General features: G+C 29.9%; 5 protein-coding genes across 6 annotated transcripts; 4 read left to right on the plus strand and 1 right to left on the minus strand.

Moving 5' to 3' along the window:
* Positions 1-4568: 4568 nt before the first annotated feature.
* LOC114167481 (2-alkenal reductase (NADP(+)-dependent)-like) lies at positions 4569-6839 on the plus strand. Its single transcript, XM_028052571.2, has 5 exons — positions 4569-5002; positions 5128-5305; positions 5500-5666; positions 6075-6157; positions 6286-6839. Exons 1-5 carry the CDS (start codon positions 4775-4777, stop codon positions 6662-6664), a joined length of 1035 nt encoding a protein of 344 aa, XP_027908372.1. The 5' UTR covers positions 4569-4774; the 3' UTR covers positions 6665-6839.
* A 1185-nt stretch (positions 6840-8024) lies between these two features.
* LOC114166230 (NADPH-dependent oxidoreductase 2-alkenal reductase-like) lies at positions 8025-11049 on the plus strand. Its single transcript, XM_028050935.2, has 5 exons — positions 8025-8315; positions 9010-9187; positions 9398-9564; positions 10269-10351; positions 10446-11049. Exons 1-5 carry the CDS (start codon positions 8094-8096, stop codon positions 10822-10824), a joined length of 1029 nt encoding a protein of 342 aa, XP_027906736.1. The 5' UTR covers positions 8025-8093; the 3' UTR covers positions 10825-11049.
* Positions 11050-11802: 753 nt separating this feature from the next.
* On the plus strand, positions 11803-16215 carry LOC114167513 (uncharacterized). Of its 2 annotated transcripts, XM_028052613.2 has the most exons (4): positions 11803-12472; positions 14291-14417; positions 14523-14595; positions 15723-16215. In XM_028052613.2, the coding sequence occupies exons 1-4, from the start codon at positions 12424-12426 to the stop codon at positions 15993-15995; spliced, it is 522 nt and encodes a 173-aa protein (XP_027908414.1). In that variant the 5' UTR covers positions 11803-12423; the 3' UTR covers positions 15996-16215. The 2 variants fall into 2 exon arrangements, with proteins under 2 accessions (XP_027908414.1, XP_027908413.2); XM_028052612.2 differs by having other exon boundaries at positions 11803-14417.
* A 3857-nt stretch (positions 16216-20072) lies between these two features.
* LOC114165111 (Calcium-binding EF hand family protein) lies at positions 20073-24145 on the plus strand. Its single transcript, XM_028049777.2, has 4 exons — positions 20073-20240; positions 21528-21654; positions 21763-21835; positions 23275-24145. The coding sequence occupies exons 1-4, from the start codon at positions 20213-20215 to the stop codon at positions 23545-23547; spliced, it is 501 nt and encodes a 166-aa protein (XP_027905578.1). The 5' UTR covers positions 20073-20212; the 3' UTR covers positions 23548-24145.
* Positions 24146-24658: 513 nt separating this feature from the next.
* LOC146881997 (uncharacterized) lies at positions 24659-25224 on the minus strand. The gene has a single exon (XM_085667560.1). The coding sequence runs from the start codon at positions 25169-25171 to the stop codon at positions 24659-24661; it is 513 nt and encodes a 170-aa protein (XP_085523686.1). The 5' UTR covers positions 25172-25224.
* Positions 25225-25294: the final 70 nt, after the last annotated feature.

Consider the following 25294-nt stretch of genomic DNA (forward strand, 5'->3'; position numbering starts at 1 on the left):
CAAGTTAAAATAAATATTTTAAAATTTTAAAACAAAATATAAAATAAACTTAATATTATTAAAATGTTTAATAAAAATATCATTATAAAATTTATATAAAAGTTAAATTTGATCTCAATTTGGAAATGATGAAATTGAAAATTAAAAAAAAAATGGACTGAAATATAATTAAAATAACAAATATATGGACCAAATTGAGATTCAAACAATAACTTGACACGTGTCACCTTACTGACTTGACACGTGACACAATATTGATGTGACACGTGGCATGAATAATTTTAAAAAAAATTAAAAAATTTAAAAAAAAATTCAAAAAAAATTCAAAAAAAATTCAAAAAAAATTCAAAAAAAATAAAAAATTCAAAAAAATGTGGAGCTAACACGTGGCACATCTTTAACGCTGTTAACTCTATCCTAACGGAATGGGCCTAATTGTTACACATTTTAAAAAATATGGACCTAATTGAAACTAAAAAAAATCTTAGGACCTATTTGAGATTTTTCGACGAAGGGAGTATTTTAACCTTTAATGTAATAGTTTTGATTATTTTCCATTTCTACTTTTTTCTACATCTTTTCTACTTTTCTTAATTTCATTTCTTATCTTCTTTTTAATGTTCACATTATAGTCATCCTTTATATTTCAGTTGTATACTGTTTTTTCTTCATATTTAAGTTAAATATATTGTGTTTCTGTATTGTTATAAAATATTTTTTTAAACTAAATTATAAAGGTATTTGAAGAATAACCTTTTGCGACCTTCACACTTTTTAAACACTGAAAAAAAAATTGTTTCTCCTTTGACAAGCTGGAGGCAGGTAGGTGCAATATAACTCAGAACGGATGTCAATTTCAGTCAAATCTTGTCGTACTTTTACTCCATCTTTAATCTTTCCTTTTACATTTAATAAAGTTCCGATGTCGTTGTTACATACATTTTTTTCAACATGCATCACGTCTATACAATGTCGTACCTCAAGTATACACCAAAATGGAAGATTAAAGAAGACTGATCGTTTCTTCCAAATGTTTTTCTTTGTGGTCTTTTTCTTTGGTTGTTTTCCAAACACAATTCAATGTTTTTCACTTTGTTGTATATTTCTTCACAATTGCGGGGTCTCGCTACAACTTCATCCTCAAGACTTCCATTAAATGTTTTTTTCATTCTACGATAAGGATGATTTCGAGGAAGGTACTTTCGATGTCTTGTATACACAATTTTCTGACCGTGCTTCAATTGAATATAACTCGTGTTTTCTTCACAAATGGGACATGCAAAATGACCTTTAACACTGTAACCGCTCAAGTTTCCATATGTTGAAGAATCATTTATGGTGCAAAATGAATGTCATTTATGCTTGAGAATATGAATCATACACATCGACACCTTCTTTCCATAACAATTTCAAATCATCGATCAACGACTTTAGGTACAAAACAATGTCATTTCCAAGTTGTCTAGGACCCGATATCATCATAGACAACATTATATACTTCCTCTTCATGCACAACAAAGGAGATAAATTGTAAATCATCAGCAAAACTGGCCATGAACTATGTTTGCTACTTAAGTTTCCATAAGGATTCATACCATCTATAGCCAGTTCAAGTCTTAAGTTTCTTGGTTCTGCACCAAATTCTAGAAATGTTCATCAATCTTCTTCCATTGTGGAGAATCAATTGGGTGTCGAAGAAGATTATCACACTTTCTTCTACCAACGTGTCATTTCAGGTTCTTTGCATCTTCTTTAATGGAAAATAGTGGTTTGAATCTATGTATTATAGGAAGGTACCACATCACCTTAGTAGGTGGACCATCTTTGTCTTCATCACCACTATTTCCATCAATTTTCTTTCGCGATAAATCACATGTTGGACACACCTTCAATGAAGCAAACTCGTCTTTGTATAAAACACAATCATTTGGGCATGCATATATCTTTTGATATTCCAAATCCATTGGACATAAAATTTTCTTCGCCTCGTAATTACGGATAGACAACATGTTATTTTATGGAAGCATCTCCTTTAACAACTCCAACAGTTCTGTGAAACTTGTATCTGCCCATCCATTCATTGCTTTTAAACTAAATAATTTCAAAGTTATTGACAATCGCGTAAAGTTAGTGCATCATGGGTACAACTCTTCCTCTGAATCGGACTTAAGAGAATCATATAAATGAGATTTTCCAAAATTCTTCTCCCATACATCACGTACCATTTCTTCTAAATGATCATTCATTCAGTCGTCTACATAATCTGTTTCTCATGACGTCATAGGCTTGTTTAATACTTCTCCATGCTAAGTCCAAAGTGTATAACTCCTCATTATACCAAAGATGAATAGATGATCACGCATTGTGCCCAAGTCGTGACATATTTGATTAAGATAACGAACACAAAGACAAAAATATGTCTCGTTACTTGAGATTGCGTGTTCTTGAACATATTGCAAAAAGTCATAAACCCCCTTCTCATATTCATCCAGCTTCGATTCACACTATGTTCGTAAAAAACTTCATCAATCTCAATCTTTTAACTCTCACAAGGTGATGTCTTATCCATTCGAAAAAATTATTTTTCATAATTTGCTAACACGTATACAAAGAAGTCAAACATCATAAATTTCACAAAAATTTAACAGCATTTCGCATTGGTCTCTGAAGTACATGAAATGAAAGTGATTAATCATTATCACAATCAAGTATGCATCCAAAGAACAACACAAAGTAGCCTCAATCGAAATTTTATGAAATTTATGCATAAACCTCAATGTACACATTGTAACAAATTATGAAAAATAATTTTTTCAAACTGTCCAATCGGACAATTCAAGATTTAATACAAATGATTAAAAATTTAATCATTTGCACTAAATCTCAAACGGGAACTAAGTTTCGCTCAGTGTATACTAAAAGTATAATAAATCTACATATATAAAATAAAAATTAATGCAACAATAATAATCAAAAATAAAAAATAATTAGAATTATTTAAACACGCAACATCTAACAATAAATATCATTTTATTTCCTAATTTTACAAATATTATTATAAAATTTCAAATAAAAAAAGAAATAGGCAAAAAAAAATAACAAAAAAAATAGTCTAAGATTAAAACTATAATGGCAAATAAAAAACTACAACCAATTATATACATACAGTGAACAAGAGATAACAAGAAAATGAAAGAAATGAAAAACTAACATCTTGTACCAAATTGAAAGATGAACTTGAAAAGGGAGGCTAGGGTCTCTGCACGCTGCTGGCCAAATGGGGACGAATCTCAAAATTCTGCAAATGGGGATGAAAACACAAAATATTCAATTCAAAACGTCTAAAATCAATCCACAATTAAATTCTAACAAGTTTGGTGGTGAAAAACGTTCGAAACTCACTTGAAGGAGGTTGGAATGATGGTCTCTAGCGGGGAACGATCGCGAAACAGTGGTGGCACGAGGAAACAGTGTAGGATTTCTGCGTTTCGCGTAGAGATAACTAAAAATTAACGTCAGAGGTGATTGTGCCGATGTTAATTAACGTTGGGGGGTTTGTGATCCGACATTAAGTGACATCGAGGGATGAACGATCACACGTCATTTTTTAAATAACGTCGAAGTTTAGAGGGGCAAACATTAAATTACGTCTTATCTGAAATGAATAGACATTCAAAAAGTTCCATAGTTTACAAAAATTCCACCGATTTTTTTTAATGTGGATTTTTTTGGAAAAACATTATAGGAATGACGTTATATGTTTTTTTGTTAGTGATTCACACTGTATATCTATATATATATATATATATATATATATATATATATATATATATATATATTATAAATATGTCTTTTCCATTTCACACCATACAGATACTATTTGTGCATTGTATTATGGTATGTACTCAAATGAAAATGAAGGACCCGAAAGTGTAAGAAAATAAAAAAGACCTAATGCATATTCTAGGAACAATTTATATAGTAAATATCCTTATGTGGCAAGAAAAAAAAAAGCAAAGATATATAAATAAAATTAATAAAAACGTATATAAAAGAATAAACATAACACGAGTATTTAATAATTATTAAGATCTACTGTATTCTTCAAGGTTTTCTTCATGTTCTCTGTGTTGTTATTGAGCACTTCATGTTCTAAGATAATACTCAAAAGTTGTAATTTTCACATTTAATTAAAATGTTTTGTAAAAAGGGGATATATATATATATATATATATATATATATATATATATATATATATATATATATATATATATATATATATATATATATAGTCACATATGGTCCAAAAGTGAAAAAAGAAATTAAACAATATTTTAATTTTAAATATAGAAAGATCTTGGTAGGACCAAGAATCTTCAAGTACATTGTATATTTAGTCTATATTTAGGTTACTTCTTCCATGATACTTTGAGGTATGTTTCCTAATTTGTCAACACTTTACCTCTTATAATTTCTATGATAATATTGGCTTTATGATACTTTTAATAATCTCATGAGATTAAGTGCGTGTTTGGTTCCAATATATATAATCTAAGAGAGTTTGAAGTTGGCAATAATCTTGATGCAAAACAGACAAAAGTTTCAGAAACAGCTAGAAATGTCTGAAGCTTGCAGCTTTCTGCATCATGCATCCTCATTGGTGATAAGGTCATGACCCAGTTGCACTTTCACTCTCCCATTTCATCCCTTATCATCCATTCCCTACACACAACACAGTACATTCAAACGACACAAACATCATAAACATTTGAGATGGCAGAAGTGAGGAACAAGCAAGTGGTTCTGAAGAACTATGTGGTTGGTTTTCCCAAAGAATCAGACATGAACATTGTCGAAGGAGCCATAACATTGAATGTTCCACAAGGTTCCTCTGATATGCTTGTCAAAAATCTCTACCTCTCATGTGATCCCTACATGAGACTCCTCATGACCAAGGAAGAGAACCCTTCTCTAGGAGTTGTCACCTACACACCTCACTCTGTAATTCTCTCACTTTGTGAACTATTTCATAACAAATTTTAACAAAGAGATCTTCTAGAAATAATCTTTTAAGAGTAATTAGTCATATATAGATGTAAGTGGTAGTAAGTGTTGAGTAATTGCAGCCATTGACAGGACATGGAGTGTCTCAAGTGGTGGAATCAGGAAATCCAGATTATGAGAAAGGTGATTTAGTTTATGCAATGACTAAATGGGAAGAGTACAGTTTGATCCCCTCATCCCAAATATGTTTCAAAATAGAGCACACTGATGTGCCACTTTCCTACTACATTGGAATTCTTGGTATGTATGATCTCAACAGTTTCAATTTGTTTTCGTTCCTAGTGAATGATGCAGGTGATGTTTGTATGAACTCCATTCATAAAATTGAATGAAACTCAGCAATCTTGCATGCAAGCTTATTGATGTTCTTGCACGGTTTTCTATGGTTTTGTTGTGTCTTTAGACACATTCACATTTTATTTTTCTGATCCCAGGTATGCCAGGAATAACTGCTTATACTGGTTTCTTTGAGTTAGGTTCTCCCAAAAAAGGAGAAAATGTTTATGTTTCAGCTGCATCTGGTGCTGTTGGTCACCTTGTAGGCCAATTTGCCAAGTTGAGTGGTTGCTATGTTGTTGGAAGTGCTGGAAGCAAAGAGAAGGTATTATTCTACTGTTCTAAATGTTAGGTTTATAGAGAGGGTTTCACTAGGGAGAACAAACAATAATGAGACGTGAGTCCAACCACATAACACATCGATATCACTCTAAACCCAAAACCTTAAGACAATGGATTTATGGGTCTTTATCCTTGTGCTCTACTTTTTTAATTTCTAGCCAATATGAGACTTAGACTCATACTTGGATTTCTAATACTAAAATACCACTTTCTTGAATTAGCCTGGTTGCAACAACAACCAAAACCTTTCTATGAGATTGCTTGAACAACTTCCTTGATGATAAAGTTTAGAAAGCATTGATAGTGTTTGCTTGTGGTTCTTATGAAATTTTGAATAGGAAGAGCAGAAATTAGTTCTCCTTTCACTTATATGCATGTGTCTTGCAACCAGGTGGATCTGTTGAAGAATAAGTTAGGGTTTGATGAAGCTTTTAACTACAAAGAGGAGTCAGATCTCAATGCAGCTTTGAAAAGGTTAGTATGCAACATTGTCCTTATACAGAAATTTGAGTTTATGTTGTCTATTTGCTTAAAGAAAATGTTAGAAGTTAGTGTAGCAGATAACAGAAACAATAGCAGTGAGTGATGAATTTAGAAATCAGGTACTTTAGAGAAGGCATTGACATATACTTTGAGAATGTTGGGGGGAAGACACTTGATGCAGTACTCCCAAATATGAGACTCCATGGTCGGATACCTGTTTGTGGAATGGTCTCACAGTACAATCTTGCTCAACCAGAAGGTGTAACAAACTTGGCATATCTCATATTCAAGAGGGTTAAAATGGAAGGTTTTATTGTAGCTGATTTCTGCCATTTATTTCCCAAATTCTTGGAGTTTGTCCTGCCTCTGATCAGAGAAGGGAAGGTTGTGTATGTGGAAGACATTGTTGAGGGTCTTGAGAATGCCCCTGCAGCCTTGGTTGGCCTCTTCAATGGTCGCAATGTTGGTAAACAAGTGGTTGATGTTGGTCACGAGTAAAATCGTATCGATAGAAACATTGTATTTTTTTTAGTTCAGATACCATGTTAGGAAGTTGACTTTTAACTTAATCTCACAAAATTAGTTTGTAAGATAAAGTTTACATCCCACTTATATATATTATGAAATTGTCTAGTCATCTTACGTATATTGTTTAGTCGATGTAAGACTTCCAACACTGTATTATCTAAGTTTTGTTCTGGATTTTAAATTTTCAGTTGGATATTGAATCTTGTTTTTATGGTATTCCAATCAATATTTTTTTAATTTTTTAATATATATATATATATATATATATATATATTTTGTTTTGGATATTAGTTATGTAAATATAATAATGTTTTCAAATTTAAACTATAAAATTACACTATCTTAATCTTTATTTATTATTTCATACATTAATACTTCATTATAATAAAAAATTATTAAATTTGTTAAATTATATTAAATACATGTAATGTATTTTTAATTTTTTTTTAATATAAACTAGATAAATGAACACTCCAATGATCTAGTATTCCGACATCCAAGAAAGCACATGTTTGCAAAATGGACAAGATTCTTATTTAAAGTAGGCCACAAGTGTTTGATGACACATGTTAGAGCTTTCACATTCAAAGTGTGACCGGCCAAATGTCAGAGTTATGACCTATTACCCTTTTTATCGCAAAAATAACATTTTTTTTTTCTATATGAAATTAATTTAACAACTGTTTCGTGTTAAAAAAAACAAAAATATGAATTTGGAGTATATTTATTCTTCATTTTCACAAATTGGTATAATGTTTTTATTGAATTAATATAAATGTTGGTTACCATCATATTTAAATTTAAAATATTTTCTGAAACATCCCAATATTTTGACTAAATTCATTCAATATTTTAGATAAATTAGAATTAAAATCTAAATAGTATCAAGTTAGTATATACAATTATGTACATCTATAATTACTTTTTATGTTATATACATAAATTAAATTAATTACTGTAAAACCATTTTCTACAGACCAAAATTAATTCTTATAACAAACAAATAAAGATATAATAAGAATTAAAATAATCAAATTTACATATTTTTGTTTCTTAAATATATTTTAATGTATATTTAATCGCAGATCAAACTGATCAAATTGTATTCAAAATTTTCTAAAACTGAAACTAATTTGAATAATTTTTTTTTTTCTAAATCGAAATGAAGGCTTAATTAATATATTCAAGTTTGAATGTCGACACAATGTGAAACAAGTAACCAAACTTTTTGCGCGGAGCAACATTCGACGTCGATATTCACTAACAACGTTACGTGAGCAATGACCACACGTTACCCATTTCATCGATTTTCCCTTCTCACACTCTACAATTCTCTCTATAAATATCCTCGCTTTAGGGAAGAATCTCAAACAATTCACATTCTATTGTACGAATTTCGATGGCAGAAGTGAGGAACAAGCAAGTGGTTCTGAGGGACTATGTGGTTGGTTTTCCCAAGGAATCCGACATGAACACTGTTGAAGGAAGAATAACATTGAAGGTTCCAGAAGGTTCCAATGATGTGCTTCTCAAAAATCTCTACCTTTCTTGTGACCCTTACATGAGAGTCCTCATGAGCAAGATAAGCCATGAAGGATTTGGGAGCTACACACCTGGCTCTGTAAGTTTTTTTTGTTTGGCTTAATTTCGTGATAAATAATTCATACTGCTATGTTTTATTGGAATATAATGTCTAGTTTTTCATGTCAGTGTTGACATTTGATGAAATCATGGTAGAGAATATAACTAACTCAATTCGAACTTTGAGAGATTTTGTAATGTATCTGATTTGATTGACTGAAAATGTAAGTAAGGATTATTTCGGTTTTGAAAGAATAGTTCAGCGAGAATATAAATGTATAGGTTTTGGTGTAAGACCGAAATAGTAGTTCAGGGAAAAGGACCAATGGTTCTGGTGTAAGAAACAAAGCTTGATTAAATAAACTTCTTGATAAATATTTTAACAAAGAAAAAAACAATGGAGAAATGAAATAATATTTTTAGTTGGAGTTTCGATACACCCAACAGTTTTATATTACATAGGAGTCGAGCAAAGAGCAATCTAAATACGCCTTCTTCTTTTTTCTGTAACCTCTGAGGGGAGTTTTGGACTGTAAAGCCGACAATAGATTGGATGGGGTGGTTGACACTGACATATTATTTTAATAGATTTGAGGTTGTAACAGTTAGAATCTAAATTTAACTTCCTTTGTAGATATTGTTGTCTTTTATTAACTTTTTCAAAATCTGTAGCTTTAAAAAATACATTTTTTGGTCGGGAATTTGTGATGGCGCTAACAGTTGTGTAAATGCAGCCATTAACAGGATATGGAGTGTCAAAAGTTCTAGAATCTGGACACCCAGATTACAAGAAAGATGATTTAGTTTGGGGAATTACGAAATGGGAAGAATTCAGCTTAGTGCCTGCAACTCAAATACATTTCAAAATTGAGCACACCGATGTCCCTCTTTCATATTACACTGGCATTCTTGGTATGTATATACATATTCAATAAACACAATTTATGTTCATTCTTATGTCACTTTGATTTGCAAGCCTCAATTTATGTGTTCGTTTTACTGTTTTTGTTTGATTTTCTTAAAATATATTATGCTTCTTCAAGATGAATCATAGCAAGCATGCAAGCTTATGGATGCACGTTGTATTGGCTTCTCACATTTTTGTTTCTTCTTTGAACTCAGGTATGCCAGGAATGACTGCTTATGCAGGTTTCTTTGAATTAGGATCTCCCAAGAAAGGAGAGAATGTTTTTGTTTCAGCTGCTTCTGGTGCTGTTGGTCAACTTGTTGGTCAGTTTGCTAAATTGACTGGTTGCTATGTTGTTGGAAGTGCTGGAAGCAAAGAGAAGGTATTCATCTAGTTATTTCTATTTTATATGTCTATATCTGTAGAGACAAGGAAGATTTACAGTATATAAATAGGTACAAATCTCACTTTACAAATTGGTTTTGTAAAGTTGAATTAGGTTTAAAGTTTAATTCTTAATATAGTATTTTAGTCATTTAAAAGTCTATCCTAATGTGATATGTTGTTTATTAGGCCTATCATGTCACATATTACTGATATCGGTCCACCCATAAACATCTAGTTTTATGTTTGAGATATATATACCTTTTATGGGGTTGTGCCTATTTCCAAGATTAGATAATAGTCTGTTAACTGTGACTTACTTGTCAGTAAAAACTTACGGACATGTTACATAGTTTTGGCATTTTCCAAGATGTATACGTAGCATATGTTGAAGATTTTTCTTTTCATAACAACCTTTTTCAAATATCTGAAGTTGCATTTATATTATAATGTTTTCTATACTTCAATAAAACTGCATCGATGTTGGTTCTTTGCTGAAGTTTGCTTACAAAATTATCATGTTATGTATACAATCTGCTTTATTCCAAAAAGAAGTCTTTAACATTTTTAAGAGAATTATGGCATACACCAGCAATAGTAGTCTGATTAAGAGGATCTGAAATGAAAACCTTTTAGTATTTTTATTGCTCGCCGACTAAAATATACAGTTCTCCTCTTATTTGAACTGTATTTTACAACCAGGTGGATCTTTTGAAGAATAAATTTGGATTTGATGGAGCTTTTAACTACAAAGAAGAGTCAGACCTCAATGCAACTTTGAAAAGGTTAGGATTTAACAGATTTGTGATAGAGAAATTTTGAGTGAATCTGGCCATACAATAAATGTTAATGATTGCTGCATATCAATGTACACATCAGATACTTTCCAGAAGGCATTGATATTTACTTTGAGAATGTTGGAGGCAAGACACTTGATGCAGTACTCCTTAACATGAGACTCCATGGTCGCATACCTGTTTGTGGAATGATCTCACAGTATAATCTCACACAGCCTGAAGGTGTAACAAATTTGGCAAATCTCATATTTAAGCAAATTCGAATGGAAGGTTTTACTGTTGGCAAATTCTATCACCTTTATTCCAAATTCTTGGAGTTTGTGCTACCTCATATTAGAGAAGGGAAGGTTTTGTATGTGGAAGACATTGCTGAGGGTCTTGAGAATGGCCCTGCAGCCTTGGTTGGCCTCTACACCGGTCGGAATGTTGGTAAACAAGTGGTTGTTGTTGCTCGTGAATGAATGAAGATGTTTTTGTTGGACATTGCTGACTTTTTCTTAAGTTTTGATGAATACTAAGCCTCTTTGTATCTGAGTTTTTGTTAAGCTCTGTTGAATATTAAGCCTCTTCGTATCTGAGTTTTTCTTAAGTTTTGTTGAATATTAAGCCTCTTTGTATGACTTTTACAGTCACTTTTGAATTGTAGTATCTATGATAGCGGTTAGTAAATGTGTGTTGAAATGTAATTTTCTCAATTAATATAATTCTCCAGGTTGTTAGTTGAGACTTCACAATATCAAATTTTCACAATATAAAACTCATTTATAATTAATTTTAGCAATAAAAATTTACAATAAGTTGAAAAAGTAGAATTTGCAATGATGGAGATATTATTTGCATAATGTTTATTTCAGTATGATGCTGATTAAGAATCATTCATGTTGATTATTCTTAGCAACCCTTAGAATATTTTTAGATCATGAAAATTATCAGATCCCTTGATCATCAGACGATCTGATAGTCTCATTTCTGTTTTTTTATTTCTCTCTGTCTCTCTTTATATATTTGGCTGTTGTATCAATTCTATATACATTTTCTATTATCAATAATAAGATTTCTTGTTTTTCTTCTCTTATATGTTTTCTGCTTCTTTTTTCTTTCTTCTTGTTTCTTTGTGAGAAATTGAATATAATCTTGGACTTCTTTTTTTCCTCATTCCATCAAACCATGTTACTTCAACTACTGTTGAAAAATTCTTGTGACTGCAAACAGTAGTAATTGAATTCTCAACTGTTTTTCTGCAATAATTCATTATGAATAAAGATTGCATCCTGATAATTTTAAAAATCATGTATAATTATTATTTTTGGTAATCATAGTAAATGCATAAATCTTTACATAGACATAGAAGGAGGAAAATATATATATATATATATATATATATATATATATATATATATATACACACACACACACACTTTTATCATTCAAGCAAAAAAGGTAAATAGCTCTACTAAAATAATTTACATCATTTTTTATTTTTTTATCACTTTTTTTCTAATTTTTAATGAAATATTTTTTATCTTTAGCATTCCATTTACCTTTTTTATTTTTTAATAAATAGACATTCCAATTTTATATAAAGAAATAAAAAATAAGTATAAAAGTTGTATTATTCTAAAGGTATTCCGAACTAACCAGAATTACTTTAGATAGAACACAGCTGGTTCAGGGAACAAAAAAAGTGAATAATGTATTTTTTAAAATTTTCTTTCTTTATTTTCACAAAGTAATAAAAAACATCAAATGTACTGTTAAAGAAACATAGATAAATTCTGCACAACTGTGCATCAATTTAAATAAAGAACACAAACATGTTACACAAAACTTGTGCCAAAGGTCAACATAAGAAAAGTGTATCAATGAAAGAATAACCTATGATGGAGTACATGGTCTCACTCTTGAACTCCTAACTTCCAATTCTCCATTGTTAAGATAAAAGCTTGAAAGAGAGAGCAAGCTTGGTTGAGATGTTTGGTATTAGTGTTTTCCTGAAAACTAGAATAACTTTTGTTGGAAGCTACCAAAACCAAGGTAGCACATTCTGAGAAAACAAAGAAATGTTTGGTATCATATCACGGCTGGGACAAATCTTCTTGAAGTTACTAGGTACGTGTTATTGCTTACCAACATCCTCTGTGCTATGTTTCTCAATAATACATACATATCTGCAAGCATTCATGTTAAGATTTCATGCATTTTGTTTTGTTTTAGACCTGAATAAAACCTGGATCCATTGCTTACACTTTCCTTTTCAATTATCCATTTCTTGTGACCTTCTACTCTGTTGCTTCCATTTTCTGATTTTCACTTCCTGAACCCTTTTCATCCCTCCACTTGTTTCATTTCTTCCCTACTTCAGATCAAGATTCTAAACAATTAACTTTTAACTGCAAAGATCTGTACCCTTTAAAATATGTTCTTTTTATGCACAGTTGCATATCTTCATGAATTACTGGTTAATTTTATGCTCTAGTGGATCTAATTCCCTTTAGAAAGTATGATGATGACCATGTCAATGATAATCAATGTCATGAAAAGTATATATGTATATATATATATATATATAGAGAGAGAGAGAGAGAAAGGAATGCATAGATCTGGGTCATATAACCATATGTGAATTATCAATATTAAGTCATTTAATGGTATGAAAATTGGATGCATCTTTCTTTTAATCTTGATTGTTCAAACATGATTCAATGCTCTATATTTATGGTTTTCAAGTCTCACAATAAGAATTATTCTCATTTTATACACATTGGATTTACCAGTTTGTGCTTGAAAAGTATGAAATTTGGGGAAATTGGAGTTTGGTGTTGCAATTGTGGTTTCAAGTAGAGCGCCGATTAAAATTGAATGTGCTCAAAGTAATAATTAGAGGAATCTTCAATTTTGTATCTGTTGTTACTGATGGAGAATGAGCTCTGAGTTTGCTTTTAAATTGGGAAGTTGTGTAAATCCTTTTAAAGGGTTTGTTTCTTTATTGAACCATGTTTTGTATGTGTTTGATGTTTTGCTCTTGAGATAAATGGTGGCAGTTTCTTCATTTACCCCATCACTTCCATTTATACAGCAAACCCTGTGATTTAAGCATGGAGTTGAATTTGGCTCCTCAGTCTTTGAGAAATAAACAGTTAAAATTCCAGCATATGTATCATTTGGTTCGCTTTGGAAGGTTAATTTTCTCAATTATGATTGTGATTACTTGGTTTATCTTCTAAAATATGTTGAGAAGCAGATCCCTTTGAGTTTGATTACTTCAAATTTTTATCTGTTAAGGCTAACCCTTAAATTATCAATACTAAAGTTAAGCATAATTGGTACTTCATTAAACCCACTCACTTCCTTTATGGTTGAAAACATTCTTAAATATTTCATTCTTCCTGTAAGTGAGGTAACTGGATTTCTTTGTTGGTATTCAGTTTATGTGCCTTAATTAACTGCACATGACATTCTTGCACGTGAAACTGTAAGATACAACACATTAAACATAGTCTATGATGCACTGATACTTCAACTTTTGTTAGATATTTGTATCCGATTTGACTACTTTACCAATACTCATCAATGAAACATCTAATTTATAAAGAACTAATACGTTTATGTTGACAATGATTATAATATATCTGATACACATCCTATCTGATATACGTGCCGTATCTATGCATCATAGAACATAGCATACAGTTGAGTGATCAAGTTGTTGTTAGGAATCCAAGTGTGAGTTTAAGTCCCACATTGACCAGAAATGAGAAAGTAGAGCACTATATAAGAATCAAGACCCATAAACCCATTGTCTTAAGGTTTTGGGTTGAGAGTGGTGTCAATGTCTTATGTGGTTAGGCTCAAATCTCATTGGTGTTGTTCTCCCCAGTGAAACCCCCTCTATAAAACCTGACAGTTGTAGTGCTTGTGTGTACACAGGCAAGGAGTGGAGGAAAAGGCAAATTAGAAAGATAACAGACCAAGTTTTTGACCAAATCCAGAATGAAGTGCAACCTGATAATTTGAGTTTTGCAGATCTCTACATTGCTATTTTACTTGTGTACAAGTAAGAATCCTGTGTTTAATATTTTGGTGGCGTTGATAATATGTTTATGAAATGCTGAATAAATTTCGAATAGTTCTTCTAAAATGAGATGCTTTTACATTGTAGTGGTATCAACAAGTATATTCCTGGTTCCCATTGTGATCCTCCTTCAAAAGACAGAGTCAGACAAGCCATTAAGGTACTTCATTTTTTCATAATGGGATTAAAATGATATTCTATTTACTTATAAATATGCAAATTTTACACTGGAAATAAATCTATACTATGGTGCTTTCTGTTGTAACCTTGTAATACACTGTCATATTCATTTATCTTTTTAATCATCGGTTAGCAATTCATTTGTTTCAACTTAATAACAATGGAGGGATTGAATAAGAGAAGCAACCCTGCTTCATCTATTAACTTGTCTATGGTAGAGTTGTGGGTTCACTTGACAGATAGTTTTGTCAGATGTGTTTTAAGTGTGTATTTGGTGAAATCAACAATTACAAGAGTGTTTATATTCACATTCTGAGGGGAGGAGAATGTATCTAAGCATTTTGGTTCAAAAGGTATTGAAAGTTTAGGGTTAAATACGTTTATAGTCCCTGGATGCAAAATTTGAATTCGTATTTATCCCAAACTTCGATATATTTTTGGTCTTCAAACTTAAAAATGAATCGATATAATACTTTCAACCTAACAGCGTTATTTGTTTTTGGCTTGTTAATCAATGTTCTAGATTGATATTTGAGTTGAAAACAGTTCAAATGGCATCCTAAAACGCATTTAATACGTTAAAAAAAATTAACGCAATTGAGTTAGAGAATTATATTTATTCATTTTTAATGTTTGGAGACCAAAATTTATCAAAATTTGGAACAAAAGTGACTTTCAATTTCGCGTCAAAATTTAGATACTAAAAATATATTTAACCCGAAAGTTTATATATTCATAACATCATTGTATTTGTCTTTATAAAAATTGTGTTGGAGTCGTGTTTAAGATATCTAAGAAACAAATAATGTCTTTTGAATTGGACACTTCACCGATATCCAAAATGTGTTGGTGTCCGATATGTCTGGAGTTTAGTAGCTTCCTAACATATTGTATTTTCCATTAGAACTTTACTGTACTTTCGACAAGCTAGTTGTTGTAATTTATATACAAGGCTTTATCATGCTTTTTTCAATCAGAATCACCATGGAACATTTTAATCATGAGAGTTTTCATTTTTCAAAGAATCATATTTCTCTTCATGAACTTTCTTCAGTTTTAGACCAACATTGTATAACTACATCAAATTTTTGATGAAATAATATGCAGAACTGTGATGACAACAAGGATGGGCAAATTAATCGTGATGAGTTTTTCGGTTTCATCCAGCAAATGGCACCTGAAACATTCAATGTTGTTCGTAAAAAGCTTGTGGCCACATTGGTTGTTGCACCAACAGTTGCAGCAACAACAAAAAAAGCTACTGAACAAGTACCAGGTTTTGGGAAACTGGTGCAGAGGTTGCCCAAAGTAGTTTATGCTGCTCTTTTAACAATTCTAACTGTGTGGTTCCAAGAGACCAATCACAATTCTGCACTCTAGTCATTCATTGCTAACATCACATGTGTGTTTCACATGCAATTCTCTTCATTCTTCTACACAAATGATTCAGTGTTTATGAAGTGGCACTTCAGAAGAAAAAAAACAATGATTCCTTTTGGCATTTTGGACAAAAGTCCAAATATTGATTTTTATGTCAAAGGATATGTTATACATGTAAATGAACTCTTTAATGAGATTCAAAACCATTTTCTTTACTTTACTCATAACTTCATCTTATGAATTTATGTCAACATTATAAAACTAATTCATAAGGTAAAATTTATACCTTATTTACATATTATATAGGTTAGCTGTGATGAATCTTTCGAAAAAAATTACCAAGAAGATTTAACAATCATATAACCTGAATCAAATCGACATAAGATAATAACGTTACATTTAACCTAAAACTTTTAAAGTAATAAATTTGTGAGTTTTTTTATCTAATAAATACTTAATTTTTTAATCTTTATTTAATGTGAAATTTAAACTCAGATTTTTTATAACTTAATTTTACTATTCTTTTAACATATCTATCAATGAAGGAAGATCATAGGTGTCCAATTCTTGAATGAGAGACAAGATTTATTGGCATGTGATGCTCATGAAAATTCCTATTAAGGATACTTTACCTAATTCTAATTTTCCTTTATACAATGCCCATTTTACACTCAATTATTTGGAATTTGCTTTGCAAGAAAGTGATGTAGATTCTCATATTCTCAAATTGTATTGTCTTGCTTTTCACACCTCTCAATGTTTGTTATACCTCTCAATTAGTCAGCCCATAGGGCCTCTTCACATAGGATTGAAGAGTCCATGTAAAACGAATTACAAAAGAAAAAAAAGTTTATATAACCAAAATTCTCACAAAAATCTTATGAATAAGGATTAATTCATGGGCAATTTTTTTAGAGCAAAAAATATTCTTTAAGAATGAAATTCCAAACAAACAGTTACTTAAAAATATTTATATACGTAAAAAAAAATTAATTTACTCTTAACTTTGACTATTCTACGGTTTAAAATGTTGACACAATCTACTTAAAATTAATTATATTAAATTTAAACCCTTATTATAATTATAAGCATGAATTATTAGTAAATTTATATATTAATATTTTTTTAATCATTCTGTATACTATGTTTATAATTAAATAAAACTATTTACGTAAATATTGTACACAATATATCTTATAAAAAAACGCATGCAAAACTGATGATATAAACCTATTGATCTAAAACAGATAATTATAGTGTAGTTCAGGATAAGAAAGTGTTATTTTTCTAATGAATTCATAAATGAATTAATCAATTAAAATAAAAATTTTATAAATGTTGGTTGTGCTTTACTTTTTATTCTTTAATTTATTTTTCATTGAAATTTCATTTTAATGTTATAGTGGATCAAACCCACTTAGATTTTACTATAACTCACTTTATGTGGGAAAATAGAGTTATGACATTTTCAGTTTACTCATGAAGTAAATCAATAAAAGGAAACTTATTTTAGGAATGAAAAGAGATTAAGTCACTTTTTGTTCATATTGCTTGATTATGACATTTTTTTGTGCGAAATAAGAAGCATTGAGAAAAATACTTATAGTTGTGTGTTGTGTCACATTAATATTCTTATTTATAATAAAGGGATACAATAATAAAAAACAAAATTAATATCTAATAATAAGAAATATTTGATAAGATGTCATATTGTATCTATTTATTTAAATGTAATATTCAAATTATATCTTTAGCACAATCAAATCATATTTTAAACATTTGTTCGTATTGGAGATGGAGAATATACATCATAGGAGACAAATTTCATTAAATACAAAACCAGATTCAAAGAAAATAATGTAATTCTCTGAATTGTTCGAGTTAGTAAGTAAACAGTTAACAGATATTTGTATATCTTTAACACTCTTCTTAGGCTAGTATAATTTGTGAAGTGGCAACTTTTTATAAATAAGTTTTATAATATTCAAAATTATGACATTATGGTTTATAATACAAACCCTTAATAAAATTTTATTTTATTTTATTCAAAAATTCTATTTAAATCACTTTATTTCATTGTCCAAAATGTTATATAAAAAAATTTACTAAAAATGAAAAGAATAAGTACATACTACACTTAAATTGGGATTTAAATTAATTATTAGATATTATTGCCTTCTATGTTCATATTTTTATTAGTTGATATGATATTTTTAATACACTTTTCTACGGGCTTTGTTCACTTAGATAGATGGATGAAAATGGATTTGAATGAATTCGAGAGTGAAATGTGTTTTGTTTTTTTAAGGAATTTAGAGGTGATTCTGAATGAATTTGAAAGTAAAATTTCTGAGAGTTTGTGAATGATTAAATTGATATGATAGATAAAAAAATGTTTTAATATATATAAAAATGAGATTACCATTTTACCCTTTAAATAATAAGTAGTATAAATTAGTATTTGTATGAGTTATAATTATTTTTAAAATTTTTATTTAATACTACACTTTAAAGAAATAAATTACAAAAATTAATAAAATAAATTAATTTTTTTCATAGCATTGAAAAAATGTTACGAAGCATTTGTGAATGACATTTTATTTTAAATAAAAAATTAGTATAGAACTCCACCGTTGTATAATCCGTACACTTGACCACCAAATTTATATTATTATATTATATAATTTATTATTTATATTATTATATTATATAACTTATTATTTATATTATTATATTATATTATTTATTATTTATATTATTATTATTATTATTATAAACAGAATAGTTTATTAAGTTAAAATAAATTATTATATATCATATAATAAATTATGTTGAGGTCTTTTAAAACATTTTCTCAAACTTAACGATAAATCTTTTCTCTTATGGGAAGAAAGTATACAGTAATAAATTTGTATTGGTTTTTATGTTTTTTTTTTTTATTTTTTCTTTTTGTTAAATGTGCTTTCTATGCTCACTACATATTCTGTTTTAGATCTGTCTGTTGAAACAAATAAACTCTAAAACTTAAATATTTTTAAATGGTTAATCAGGCCAGAATTTTTTTCTTTTTTTGAATAATATGATGTAATCTTAAAATTGAAACTTAAGTTTAACTAAATCCTTTTGTAAGATAAAAATTACTTTTCACTCATATAAGAATTAAAGTTTTTAGGGTAACTCAATTTTATAAAACAAATAACGTAAAATTTATTTATATACTTTGAAAGTTATATTTAAAATCATTTTTAGTTATTGATACTATGAAAAAACTATATCAAACTAAATTCTAAAAGTATGGATTCTCTATTTGAGTTTCTTATTTATTGAAATATGTGATTAAAATTTGTTGGAATAATGAATTTAACAAAATAAATATAAACCTTTATTTGTAACAGAAAAAAAAATAGTAATTAAAAGACATGTCATCGATTTTATAGATTTGTAAATATATAAATTTTTATCATGAATAAAAATATATAAAAACTTATTATTATAAAAAAATTAGTATTATAAATTTAATACTTTACCTCTTCTTTTATAGAAAATTCTTTGGTGGATATGTTTATAGATAATTTAATTTGTTTTTCGCACATCAACATTATTATACGCTTAACTTACTTTTATGATAAAGTGATTTGTGATATATATATATATATATATATATATATAGTTTACTATTTTCTAATTTAATAATAACAAATAAAATATTCATTAATTATTGAACTAAATCAAAGTAAACGATGAATATGAGAAGAGAATCTATCAACGTCGCTTTCATTTTGTGATATCTATCACCTATATATAACTTTACAAAAAAGAAGTCTTAAAATTTTGATGTCATTATATTAAATTTTTCACTTTTTAATTTATCATGACAAGTGTAACTTTTTTTATTTCAATCAAAATTAATACTCTTCGTATAATATTCCAAGAGAACAATCAAATTTATCTACTAAAAAATTATTATAAATCAAAATACAAATTTTCAAAAAGAATTTTAGAAAGATCTAAAAAGAATAGACGATAGATGAAAAAAGGTGTTTTTTTCCTATTTAAGAAGAAAACAAAAACAAAATGATGACATGTCTGGTTTTAGATTCCTTCAAAGTATTAACGTAAGTTTGATTTCATAGTATATTACTGTGCCTTAAATCTATCACCACAACCACATATACAAACAGCTTCAAATCTGAGAGACTTGTTTTTGGTATCACAGCATGGGACAAGTCTTTGACAAGTTAGATGGTATTCCTTATTTCCCTTCTCATTTCTTCTTCTTTCTTCCTTCCATTTTCTGATTTTCAGTTCCTGCATCTTTTTCATTTGTTCTCTTCCTCTTGTTTTTCTCAGTTTTCGAAATTTCCCTTTTGTGCCTACAATTAAGGGTCGTTTAGACAGTGGACCAAAATATTAATTAATAGTAATAATCAAAAGCTTGAAACTTGAAAAATATATTTGTTTTTTATACATATATAACCCACTTATATCCTGAGTAGGCTTCACTGTGATTGAATTTGTTGCCATGTTGTGCCATGGAAAGTATGAAATTGGGGAAGTTGGGGTTTCGTGCTGTACCAAATATGGTATTTTTGAAAGAAATGATTGTGCTTTTCAAGTGGGGTGTGGATTAAATTTGAATGTGATAAATCTGGTAAAGTAGTAACAAGATAGGTGTTCAAGCTGTTCAAAACCCTTATGTTTTGGTTTCTGCTGGAAATTAAGATTTTAAATTGTGAAGTTATGTAAATCCCATTGAAGGGGCTGTTTATTTGTTGAATCATGCTTTGGAGGTGTTTGATGCTTTGCTTTTGAAGTCTAAAGTTAAGCCATTTTGGGATAAGTTGTGGCCAGTGACATCATCTGTTCCGTGTGTGCAACAAAGGCTGTGATTTGATGACAACAATCTGTGAAGTTTAGACGTGTATGATTAGAGGAAAATAAAGCCAAGAATGAGGGAAGACTATATAAATATTTGGATTTGATTATGTGACCCAGCTTGAGATGTAGGATAGAAACAAACCTGTTAAGGAGAAAACAGGAGAAAAATGATAGAAGGGAAATAAGGGAAAAAAAAAAGGATGAGAAAGTATGAGAGCAAGAAAAGTTGCTGTAATTTTAGGGTCTCCATTCAAGAATTGAACACTTGATTTTTACAAAGTGGTTTTTAACAGCTAGACCAAAGATATTAATATTCAAGTAGCCTAAATTCAGGCTGAAGAAATGAACTTGATATTACTTACTGAATCTCTCAAACTTTTAAATGTTATCACAAACCCCTAAATTATTAATGATTCTGTTCAGCATCATTGGTATTTCTATAAAACCACTCTTTGATGGTTGAAAACTTTCCTAGTTCACTCTTCATGAACAAATGGTAACTGGATTTAATGGTAATGCAGTTTTTATGCCTTCATTAACTGGACTTAACATTCTTGCATATGTAAGATACAGCATATTAAAAATAGAACACAATTGTGTGGTCAAGTTATGGTGATCAATTGCTAATGTTTAATAGCTACGCATTTTACACAGGTAAGGAGTGGAGGAAAAGGCAAATAAGAAGGATAACAGATCGAGTTTTTGAAAAAGTACAGAATCAAAAGGAAAGTGATAAGTTGAGTTTTGAAGATCTGTATATTGCTGTTTTACTCGTGTACAAGTAAGAAGGCTGCTTCATTATTGTTTTTGACATTTTGGTGGCCTTTATTTTCAACTACTGAATAAAATTGATTATTTATTCTAAAAGAGACCTGTTTCTATGTTATAGTGACATCAACAAGTATATACCTGGTCCCCATTTTGACCCTCCATCAAAAGCCAGAGTCATAGAACTCAAAGAGGTACTTTATTGTGACATAATGAGATCAAACTAGGTACTCTATTTATTTATATATGTAAAAGTTTTACACAGTTGAAACCAATCTAAACTATGGCGCTTTTTGTTATAAGCATGTTATGTACTAATTCAGGTTTTCCATTATGATAACAAAGGAGAGCTTAAAGACAAGTAGTAATCCTGCTTCATCAGATAAATTGTTTGTTAGAGTTTGGTTAATTTGAGAGATAACCATGTCAGATGTATTTATGGTTTAGTGCATGCTTGGTGAAAGTGAAAGTGATAATGAGAGGAATTCAAAATAGCAAATGAAAACCGTCATTATTAAAGCATGTTTCAAGTCAAGATATATAAATGATTATTGTATTACAACATATCTCAAAGTGAAAGTCAAGTAATGGTTCTGAGTATACAATTTGAGAAGGACTTCAACATTCTGGTTCCCATTGCTGTAAAGTTATATAATATTTAGAACCACTAGAAACTTGATGTTTGAAGAGTGAAGATGAAAGGAGGCATCCCTGTTTTCACCAGTGCTCGTATTGATTGTATTTTAACTGGTTGGTTTGATCTAAGTGAATTCGGAAATTTGTACTTGTAGGTGTGTCATGTAACTTGGAAGGAGGAAATACTGCAGTCTGTAGACATTGTTACTCAGTAAAATTGCCATTGTTAAACATTTGTGGTTGCAATACAACAATTAACAGAATTGCAGTATCTCAAACTATGTGAAAAATAATAATTCTCCTCTTAATTTAGTATTAAACTAGCATAAGTGCATTGGTTTGTGTTTGTGAAGAAACTCCATGTTTCTGAATTTGCAGAGGTTTTGTGAGGCAATGATGGACAGTTGGTAACAAAGACTATTCTATCATCATGTCTCACTTGGATGAGGGAAGAGATGGATTGGAATGGAATGGAATGGAGTAGAATGATTTTATGGAACATAATGGAATGTTATGATATAATGAAAAATATTCTCATTTCTCTCATATTGGGGGAGAAAGAGAAGTTAAGGTCAATAATGAACTAGGATGGAGTAGGTTGCACTAATTTCCTTTTCATACTCATCTTACCAATTCAAACAACTTAACATAACATTATATTCCATTCTATCTTCTTACATCAACTCAAACATAGCCTAAATATCAGGGACTACTTTGGTTCAAAGCCCATGGTTTGTGGTGTGGTTTTGAGTTGTGTACTAACTTTGAGCTATGGTGTTCAGTGAATAAGTGAGTTTTCAATCCCGAAGAAGTTCATACATTTTAATAATGTAATAAGGTCCTCTGTCAGACTTTGTTAAAATTCAACTCTTATAAACAAGCTAAATGTACAAGTAAAACTTGGTTCAGACCAACAGAATTTATCATTATACTTCAGCTACATTTAATTTTTTATTAGTTTGTTGAAACTAAGTGTGATTCATATAACAATTTGCAGAAATGTGATATCAACCTTGATGGGGATATTGACCGTGAAGAATTTTTTGATTTCATTCTGCAAATGACAGCTGATACATTCACTGTTGTTAGCCAAAAACTTATTGTCACTTTGGTTGTAGCACCAACAGTTGCAGTGGCAACAAAGAAAGCCACTGAGGGTGTTCCATGTGTTGGGAAAGTGGTGAAGAAGATACCAAATTCAGTTTATGCTTCCCTTGTAACCATTGCAGCTGTGTGGTTCCAGAAAAAGGCTCAAAGTTCTTCACTTTAGCCATTGCTCATCAAGTCTTTCACACAGAATGGTTGAATTCTCTGGATTGTGCACATAGGATTGACACTGTTTCCATGTTAGATATAAAATGGCAGTTGATAAAAAGGTTAAGTATGTTTTTGTTTGTAAACTATAAGGCAGATTTCATATTCGTTTCTATCTCAAACTTTGATCCTGTTAGGTCGTTATACTTAAGAAAGGCACGGATGCAGTTATTTTCGTCCAACGGCGTTGATTGTCTTTGGATGTGACAAACGAAAAACTAGTTGGATGCAATCCACAAGTTTTCCTACTATCATGTGATTTGCAGTTTGTCATGCCAGAAAACAATTAACCCGTTGGGCGAGGAAGACTACACTCATGCATGTCTTAAATATGAGGACCTAACAATATCAAAGTTTGTCATAGGATGAAAATCAAAACCATGTCATAGTTTAGGAACAAAAACATAATTAACTTTTTATTAAATCAATGATTAAGTTTCACATTTTGGACAATAGACCAACTCTTGAATTCTTCTGTGGAAGGTTATGTAATATGCATGTAAATAAACTTTGTTCTATAAAATTGTATACAATTATATAACCATTTTCTTTCATTTTTACATTGACTCATCTCTAATATCTTGGTTTCTATAATGAGGTTTATTTGATCGAAAAATATGTTTGAAAGGAAAGCTCATAGGACCTCATTTGGGTGAAGGCTATCTTATGCATTGTACAAACAAATCATACCATATGGTATATAAATTTTACTTCTTTTAAGTTGAAGTAAGGAATTACAATTTATCTCTTATTACAACAATTTGATTATCAGCATCGTACTAATGATCTAATAATTGATATACACCAAATTTTATGAGTCTGAGTGTTTAGCAGAGTTAGGATGATCTCGCATTAGAATCCCTACTCAAATACATACACTAACATTATACAACATGGTTATCGAATCGAGATTCGTATCGTGAATTTTTTTGTGAATTTTTTTGAATCGTGAATCGAATCTTACTTTGAATCGTAAGATACATGATAAATAAAAAACATTAAAAATATCATATATTATAATTAAATCAAGATCTCTAATTTAAATGTTACATCTTAATTTTATTCTTTCATTCATCATCTCCAAGATCAATGTCACTTAGATCATCTTCTTCATCTAATATAACATTTTGTGGCAACTCATCTTCATCTTCTTCATCCTCTTCCTCAACTTCTTCAACCATCCCTTCAATTCCATTATCATTTGCTGGTGTAGTAGATTTTCCCTTTATGTTTAAGTTTCTTGGACCCCTCTTCCTTTTCTTGCTTGGAGCTCCCTCTTCAAGAGTAAAAGATTCATGTATATCCATCCATGAAACATCGTTTGGTAGACAAGGATCCTCTTTTTCAGTAATCCACTCATCATCTGATTCAATATCAGATAAACATATAGGATCATAAGTATCTCCTTTCTCTTCTCTAACCTTTTGTCTCATTTCAAGTTGAAGATTATATTTAACAAAGACAAGAGCATTTAATCTTTGTTGTTCCAAGCGGTTTCTTCTTTTGGTATGGACTTGATCAAATATGCTCCAGTTTCTTTCACAACCAGTAGCACTACAAGTGAGACTTAAAATTCTCATTGCTAGATTTTGCAACTCTTTACCTTCAACACCATAACTTTCCCACCAAAGAGCTGCAATGTCAAAACTAACATTTATAATTGTGAAATTATGCTTTTAACAAAATCTTGAAAAAAAAAATTA

The sequence above is a fragment of the Vigna unguiculata genome, chromosome 10, assembly GCF_037176805.1.
Source record: "Vigna unguiculata cultivar grain cowpea cultivar isolate G323 ecotype 2 chromosome 10, ASM3717680v1, whole genome shotgun sequence".
NCBI classification, from domain to species: Eukaryota; Viridiplantae; Streptophyta; class Magnoliopsida; order Fabales; family Fabaceae; genus Vigna; species Vigna unguiculata.